Source organism: Anas platyrhynchos, chromosome 24 (genome assembly GCF_047663525.1).
Source record: "Anas platyrhynchos isolate ZD024472 breed Pekin duck chromosome 24, IASCAAS_PekinDuck_T2T, whole genome shotgun sequence".
In the NCBI taxonomy this organism is placed as follows: Eukaryota; Metazoa; Chordata; class Aves; order Anseriformes; family Anatidae; genus Anas; species Anas platyrhynchos.
This window is the reverse complement of record NC_092610.1, coordinates 6,133,349-6,141,846: the sequence shown is the minus strand read 5'-3', so window position 1 is coordinate 6,141,846 and position 8,498 is coordinate 6,133,349. Positions and strand designations below refer to the sequence as shown.

The window sequence follows — 8,498 nt, the reverse complement described above, 5'->3', positions numbered from 1 at the left end:
CAAGGGAGGAAATGTCTGGTCTCTGTGTCTAGAAAACAAAGAGTTTTCAGGGGGAAGGAATTTCTTGGGACACCTGATGAACTGGAGCCACTCTGGAGATTTGTGTAAACCAAATTTGTTCCAGGCTTGAGAGATTAACAGGGTTTAGCTGCAGCGTTCTCCAGACAGCTCTGGCTGCCTTTAAAGCCTCTCTGGTTTTAAGAATTGGAGAAACTCTTCTCTTTAAAGGAAAAATGATTCCTCCATTCAGTGGCTGAAGCACACACTGGAGGGGCTGGCAGCATATCTGGAACAAACATCACCATCGCGCAGCTGCCAGCTAATGCTCATTGCTTTCAACTACCATAAAGGAAAATATAAGGTGTTATTGGGGTAATAAAGGTCCTGATCTTCCCCAAGCCCTGACTTTCACACATTTCCCCAAGCCTACAGAGTCTGTTTGGGTGCATGGACCAAGAATGTTGGAGCCATACCTCATGCACCTTGCACAGCCCCAGTTTTTGGAGCAGGGAGAGCTGTGCCCAAGGGTGCAGAGCACAGCACCCACCACCCAAAGCCTCCTCAGCCTTTACAGCATGAGAAAAACCCTGGGGAGATGTCACCCAATTTGTGCAGCTTTAGCCCTTGCTGCTGCATACACTTTGACCACTGGAGTTTTCATAGCTGTACGACTATTGCTATCTGCAATTGGGGAAACTGAGGCACAGAGCAGTTGTCTGCTTCCCAAGCTGAGTGTAGGGGACAGGTACATTCTGCCTGGCTGGCAATTAAATGAAAGAGCAGTGATTCTTATAAAGCTGGAGAGGAGGAGGGCAGAGGTTGGAGATGCCCCTGCCACCACCTCTCCTTCCCAGTCACGCAGAAGTGTGGCATTTGTGAGACGTAATGGGGACTAGATGAGCTTCCCCACCCCTTCCCTCATCTTGCTTATCCAGCACAGCCACCGTGCTCAGAAAACAGGGCCAGCAGAGCCAAATATTTGGGCTGCAGGCTCTGATGTTTGGACACAGAGCAGCTGGTTCTGCTGGCTGGTGCAGCCCCAGCTGCCTGGTCACTGCTAGAAATCAGCTAGAGATTGCCTTCCTTGACCTATTTTGCAAAGCCTCCCCTCGCTGTTCCTCTGCTTTTGTCTCTGAACTCGTCTGCAGATGTCCATCAAAGGCCAGTCAGACCACAAGAGGTGACGGGGTGAGGATGCACGGTGGGAAGCTGCCCGTAAGGGTTTACTGGAGCAGAAAGGAGTGGATGGGCTGAAGGCTGCCTGCTTTGTCAGAAGGATGAGTAGCAGGGGGAAATCACAGGCTTTTCTTTTTTCTTTTTTTTTTTTTTTTTTTTTAATGGCCATGTTCATTTCAGGAGCAGTGCTGGAGGTGACCTGGCCTCAGGCATACATGGAGCCTTGCATCAGCTGGAGAGCAGGAGCAGAAAGGCTGGGGTTTGTGGGGGTGCTGGGGTTCATGTGGGTGCTGGGGTTCACATGGGTGCTGGGGTACTGCCAGCCCCCAAGCTGCTCCCTGCAGCCGAGGGAGGAAGAAGAAAGGAGCAGGTTCCCTCCCTGCTCCAAAACACACTGGTTTTTATTTTGTACATACCCCAACAGCCTGGTGGGACAGAGTCTGGAGCATCACTGGGGTTTGCAAAGCCTCCCCACGTCTCCCTGGCTGGGAGCTGGCTCTGGGGCGCAGCCTTGCCGGGCCAGGACAGCCGGATCAGGCCCTCCAAGGGTTTGACACGGGCAGGACACAGCGGGGCGAATCGCCTCCAGAGGGACAGACACACCTGGGGACAGGGGACGGTGTAGGGAGATGAGGAGGCACAGACACTGTGCAGCATCCCAGGTTTGGGGGACACTGCTTAAAAAAAATCCAACCCAGTGCTGCTGCTGCCCATCTGTGCACTGAGTTGGGACCAGCCTCTGCAGAGCACCCTCTGCATCACTCTGCTTCGCTGCCCTGCACCACAAGGAGGGAACACTAAAAAACACATTTATGGCATTTCTGATGGGGCAGCTGGGGTGCTTCAGGGAGAGGGCTGGGGTGCGGGACCTGGAGCTTAGCAGGGGGTTATCCGAATTTGCCTCTGTTGTTTTACAGCCTGGGTCTCTGTCTGGGTTAAATAAAATGGAAATTAAAGACTGCCAGTCATGCAAGTAGTAATATGTTGGGATTTTAAAATTTATTCCAACATGCTATTTTTTTAAAAATATGCTCAGACTGAGCAGACAATCTGAGCTGTAGTAAAGGCAATATTATACTTGTAAAAACTTCTCATTCACAGTACAGATGTCATTTACAATAAGGGTCACAAACATCAAATACTGAGTATTTTTCTTCTTTTTTTGTTTGTTTTTTTTTTGTGTTTTTAAATTTTTTTGATTTTTTTTTTTTTACATCAGACTGTGCTTTTACCTGTTTTTTTTTTCTTTTTTTTCCTTTTTTTTTTCTTTTTTCTTTTTTTTTTTTTTCACTGATATAACCATACAGACATTGCAAGATGCAAGTGTAGAAACTGGAGTTAAAATAAAATTACAGGCAAAACTACCAAATTACATTGTACGCTGTACATATTTACAGTACCTTTTTTTGGAATGTATTGCCATTTTAAGAACATATAGAAACTTTCTACAGACTATTCCACTTACAGAATACATACACCTTTTAGAAAAAAAGGCAAATATTTATCTTACATGAAACCATGTATATTAAATTTGCGTACACATTATTATTATTATTATTTTTTACATTACATTTACTAAAGTGATCGTAAGTGCCATCATATCTCAGTAATGAAAACAGATTGGTTTTATGCCATCAGGACTGATTTTTTTTTTTTTACTTTTTTGTGTAAATAATTTACAATATGGTTTTATTTGTAAATACTGTGCAATAGATGGAAATACTAGGAAGAAAAAAAAAAAAAAGAAAGAAAAAAAGAAAAACACATGATGAAACCAAGTAAGCAAATTAAAAACTGTTGCAAAAACACCAGAAAAGGGCTAGATCAAATTGTCTACGATTTTGCATGGAAAATGGAATAATTTTAATGATTTCAGTGTGACCAAGTATATTGCTTGTTCAGATGCTATTTTTGTGGATTTGAAACAAAAAACAGGCAAAAGTGAAAGCTGGCTTAAGGGAAACCCAACCGATTTGCAGATCTTTTTGGTAGAGGTTAAGGAGACGTGATGGGAGGTGGCCAGGTGGGCCTAAAGTGGCTCCGATAGAGCTGATAGGCAACAATTCAAAGGATGCTTGGAGGAAGGATGCTTTACTCTGGTTGACTGCAAGGAGGGGTCAGGCACCCAAAATTTGTCCTCCTCCATGGCCTCAATAGGGTCAAGTGAGCGCACTGGTGGGGACAGGAGGGTGGGTTTATCAGCCAGCCCCACCGAGGAGTGAGACCGTATAGACACCCGGGTGGGAAATGTCCCCCATTAGGAGCAGGTGACAGAATACATTTCCCAGTCATAAGCCATAAAGTCAGAGCTACTTCATCATGACTTTTAAGAGTTTCCTGCTGCAGTTCCGGGGTATCCAGCCAACAACCTGTGACTAATTAGAGGTGACAGAGACCTACTTCAAGGTACGGGGGCATTCGGGGAACCAGCTGCCCCCCTCTCCTCCCGTGGTCTGCTCTGTCCTGCAAATCACTCTTTAATCTTGATAAAAGAAGCTAAATTTATGTTTAACTCTAAGAAAAAATACATTATTGAAACTCCTGAAACACATAGGCTCACATACAAGTGCACAGGCCAAGTTCTCCTTGCAAAATGATTTTTTAGATGCCAGAGTATCCGTTTGCCATTGAGTACTTGCATTCATGGGCACTTCACAAGCAGCTTGCCAGGGATGGGAATATTGGAGCAGGGCTTTGGCTGACCCACCGGGCACGGAGGAGCAGCCAGTGGCCATGTGCCTTCACTGACTATAAATTAAGAAGCTCTGCCAGAAGAAAAGCAGGAGATGTTATTTCCACCTGCTGATGAAAGGCAAAGGTCGGCCTTTGGTTTCTAATTTGCCTAATTGCATGCTTAATAGATTCTTTTAAAAACAATACTGCTGCCTGCCTCTGCAAAGTGCCTGCACAGATATAAACTTATCCATCCCTGCAGCCCTTGCGGAAGGGAAACCCAATTTTGTCATCCCTATTTTGCAGACAGACCGGACACACAGAATGATATTAAAAGCTGTGACTTGCAGAAAGGTTTCACCAAGTGAGAAGCCAGCGGGTGCTCCGGGTAGGAAATGCAGCCATCAGGGATAGCTGGGTCTTCAGCCCCACCACAAATAAGGTGCAACTCGATGAAAGTAAGCAGAGCCACACCGCTGCTCTCCTTGGCTGAGTACGAGGCTGAGGGGATCCCCAAATTGCTCAAGGTCACACTGTGATGGCACGGCAGGGATGGAGCAGCCCCCAGGGACGCCCGCCCTGCCCGCAGACGGAGATGCTGGTGCCGGCGCAGAGGAGGACGCCCTTCCTGTGGAGCTCTGAGCTGTCAGCGGGATAATTAGCCCTTAAATATCAATATATATATATATATATATAATGATTCTTTTTGCCTATAATAGGCCATATTGCGCCTGTTAGGTATCGCATGAAGCACCATTTCACCCCAGCCAGAGCCTCCCCGCCGTGCCTGCAGCTGCTGCACTGGGAAGCTGAACCAGGTTGAGACTCAGCGTGGCTTTTTTTCGCCTTGCTCCTGAGTTTTCAGCTGTCCCCGCATGCACCCGCTCCATGGCTGCCATCGGTGGGTGCAGGATCTGAGTGGGGCATGATCCAGGGAGCATCTCACAGCTGCACGGTGCCTTCCCTCCTCTCCCCACTTTTCAGCTGCACGCAAAGGCAGCCAGGCCATTGTGCCCTGTGCAGTGCCAGCTGTGACGCCCTGCAGCCGAGATGCAGAACGCTTCCATTCATCTTAAGCGTCTGGAAAAGCTTTAAAAAATCATAAAAAATAAAATAACAATAAAAACACAAAAAGAATGCAATGGACTGAGTGGTTTCTGGATTTTGGTAGACTTTTTTTTTTTTCCCCCTCTGTTCAGAAATGATGGAGGGGGAAAAAAAATAAAAAATACAAGAAACACACAAAAAAAACCTACCTGTGCCAAGGATCAACAGGTCAAGGATTACAATACAGTTACAGAAAGAAATGAGCAAATTTGATCTAGCCCAAAGCTCGTATCAAATGCACCTAATGAAAACAGGATGCTGAGTGCACAATTGCTGCATTGTTTTTCTTTATGTACAGTCTCTCTCTCTCTCTATATGTATATATATATTTTAAAAATTAAATACAAAAAGCTACCTTGGAATAATGTTAAGAGTGTGACAAGGGCAAAGGGGGAAAAAAGTGGCAGAAGCCAGGAAATTCAAACCCGGCGCTGGACTTGGAGGGGTAGATGGTAACCAGGGCTGCTCACCGCAACCAGGGCTGAGCAGCCTGCTCCAAGGCATCTCAGTACTAAGCACACACTCAAATGCTATTAAAACAAGGAGGATTTAAGCTGGTGCTTAGGAGTTTCTCTGAGCAGAGATGCTGGGCTGAATTGAACTCACAGCCCTTGGCTTCTGCCCTGGGATCTGGCTGGCTTTGAAAGCAGGACCAGCTTCCAGGCTGGGGGCCAGAGAGGGGTAGATGGGAAAAAGGGAAACTTAATAAAAGTGCTAATTAAGGTAGAAATGGATTCTGGACATTGTTTTGGTCAGTGTCACAGCCTTAATGTTATTTCCATGATATCTTCTTTTGTACTTAATTCCCTTTACAAGAAAAGCAAAAAAAAATAAAAATTAAAATCACAGATTATTAAAAAAACTATAGTATTTGCCCATGAAACGGGAACAGTTCGTAGCTCATCAAGTCTGTCAAGGAAATATGTTCTCATTCAGGGTTTTCTTTGATTTTTTTTTTATTTTTTTTTTATTTTTTTTAAAAAAAGTGTATTACGTACCCGATAACCTGGAACAGCTCTGAAAGAAGAAAGAACTGGTCCACTGGTTAAATATTTTTATCATCTTCTCTCTCTTTTTTTTTTTTTCTTTTGTTAAAATAAAATAAAATAAAATAAAAGGTTTGTACAGATTCCATTACATAGACCAGAAAACCCTCTGAAGTAGTAAAGAGCCTGCTATCTGCTAGGGCAAACATGTATCGAAGATTTGTATTTTAAAAAGCATGTTGACATGACGGAGAGGAATGGCTCCATCGGGTCTCTCTGTATTTGGTATCGCATCTATTGGCAGTAGAGGCCATCGCTCTGCCACAGATGGTCAGAGTGAAAAATTTGCTCTGGAAAAAGTTACCGTGCATGCCGGACAAGCCAACTGCAAACATTAACCGCTCAGTGTTGTAACTTTTTCTTCCAAAACACCAAAAAAGGGCTCATCTGCGCAATAAGGGCTACATCTGTGATATTCTGTTTAAATAAATAAATACAAATAAAATCGGGCACAGTAAGTCAGGAGTTACAGAGCAGAGCACAAACACCTCCGGCAACCCTAAAGCTCAGCGAAGCAAAACCAGCCCGGGCTGAGCAGGGATGGGATGGAGGGAGTTCGTCCATGACTTAAAAACTATGGAGGAAAAACAGTCACAAGGCTGAGCGTTTACTGCCACCCTTAAAGCAAGGCTGGGCATTTACAGAGGGCTTCCAGAGCCCAGAACAGAGCTCTCAGGCACACGCAGGACTATGCCGGGCGATGCCGGGTGTGGGATGGCAGGATTAAAGCAAGCAGGAGGCCAGTCCTGGCACCGGGGTTACATTCGATACATTCCTACGTTCTTGCAGTAAAATCTTTGAAGAAGAACTTCTTTTTTTTCTTTTTTCCTTTTTTTTCCTTTTTTTTTTTTTTTTTAATGTGTGTGTCCCTTTTTTAAAAAGTGCTTTGATGGGTTCTGCAGGAGGGAGAGATGCTCACGATTATTTTTTATTTTTGAGTGAAAATTTCTCTCACGGGGAACAAACCTCCCCCTCCTCGAGGAAGTGCTAGTTTCATTTACAAGTTCAGGGTAAACACGTTTTTCAAATGTAAAGCAGTCTCAAGTGTTTAAAGCACAACCATAGGCAATCAGAGGGATGCAAGAAAAAAAAAAACAAGCACTTTGCGAGAATTAAATAAAGCATATAATAAATACGAATCATAAACTTCTGTACACAGGAGCAAGGGTTTGGTTTTCTTTTTAATCATTTAATCAATATAAAAAAGTTTTTTTGTTTTTGTTTTTGTTTTCAGTGCATCTTCTTCCTCTTAAAATGCTTAACCCTTTCCTTTCTGCATCTCTCAGGCCCATAATAACGCACACCTAAATGGCAAAAAAGACAAGGTCTAACAAACCCCCTTCCAAAAAACTCTAAAAAAATATTCACAGCCTCAAACATTTTTGTACATTTCAAGCAACAAAAGGTATAGAAAAAGGCACAAGTAACTGCATACATGTGGAGATAATACCAGACTGGGACAAAGAAAACCAGGAATCTTCCATGGGTTTGGTCATTCACTAGAGTGCTTCTTATAGCGATGATTATACTAAAGGAAATAGTGTTGAAAATGTCTGTTGATTTTACATAGGAAGCCTAAAGGTGGAACAGATGGTGGAGGCTTAAGTACTTCCCGTGTTTTCATCCACCTTTTTTTGAGTTTGACCTAAATCTGCGTGCTCTAGGTGTGGACTGCTCTTCCTGGAGGTTCCCCCTGGGCGGCTGGGCTCTCCGGAGAGGTTTCTCCTCCGGACGGACAACGGGTGGGCGTGCGGGTGGCTGGCAGAGGGCTCTGAGAGGCAGCCGGTGCTGCTGCTCCGGTCCAACGGCTGGGCAGGGAGATCTGAGATGAAAGTGCAGGATGATTCCAAAGAAGTGCTTGAGCTGCCACATTGCTTCTCGCCCGGTTTTTTCAAGGGGTCGGCCCCACTCGTCGAAGGCTTTGGAGAGTGCTCGTCGTTTGTGCTGGGGCTGGCTGGGGATGCCGAGCAGCCCGCCTGCTCGGTGTGGCTGGACTCGGCGAATGCTTTTACCCTGTATTCCTCCTGGTCTGTCTTTTGCTGAAGCTCACTAGTCCTCATTTTCTCTTCCAAGTAACTGCTGCTCGTGGGCTCTGGGGACAGCGTGTATTTAGAAACTTTTGCAACCGGGGAGACAGATGCCGATGACGGTTCCTGCGGGACCTGTGGTTCCTCGTCCCTCTCGGGAGCCTGGCTGAATTCCGCGAAGCCACTGCCGCCAGATGCAAAGTATCCCCCTTGCAAGGACACGACTGAGCTGGGCACCAAGCTGGGATGGGTGCTTGGCCTTGCCTGGACCATCTGGATGCCCCCAATGGGAATCATGGGGTACGGGGTCCTCGCGAGCTGCTGTGAGTGCAATGGGAGGTGGCTGAAGACATTCTCTTCCCCTCGGCTGGGAGCGTGGACGTGTATTTCATGAGGTGCCTGCAAGGGTCTGGAGCAGACGGGCTGCGTGACGCCAGGTGAGCATGTTGGGCTTCTCGGTTCTATCTTC

General features: G+C 45.6%; 1 protein-coding gene across 17 annotated transcripts in view; it reads right to left on the bottom strand.

Moving 5' to 3' along the window:
* Positions 1 to 2,156: 2,156 nt before the first annotated feature.
* HIVEP3 (HIVEP zinc finger 3) overlaps positions 2,157 to 8,498 on the bottom strand; it is a 305,019-nt gene continuing 298,677 nt past the window's right edge. For 16 of the 17 annotated variants that reach the window (XM_013095706.5, XM_038167234.2, XM_013095702.5 and 13 more), the window contains one exon: positions 2,157 to 8,497. In XM_013095706.5, coding sequence (XP_012951160.1) covers positions 7,604 to 8,497 — 894 coding nt within the window. In that variant the 3' untranslated portion in view covers positions 2,157 to 7,603. The remainder of the gene's footprint in view (position 8,498) is intronic. The other variant, XM_038167238.2, reaches the window with a different exon arrangement.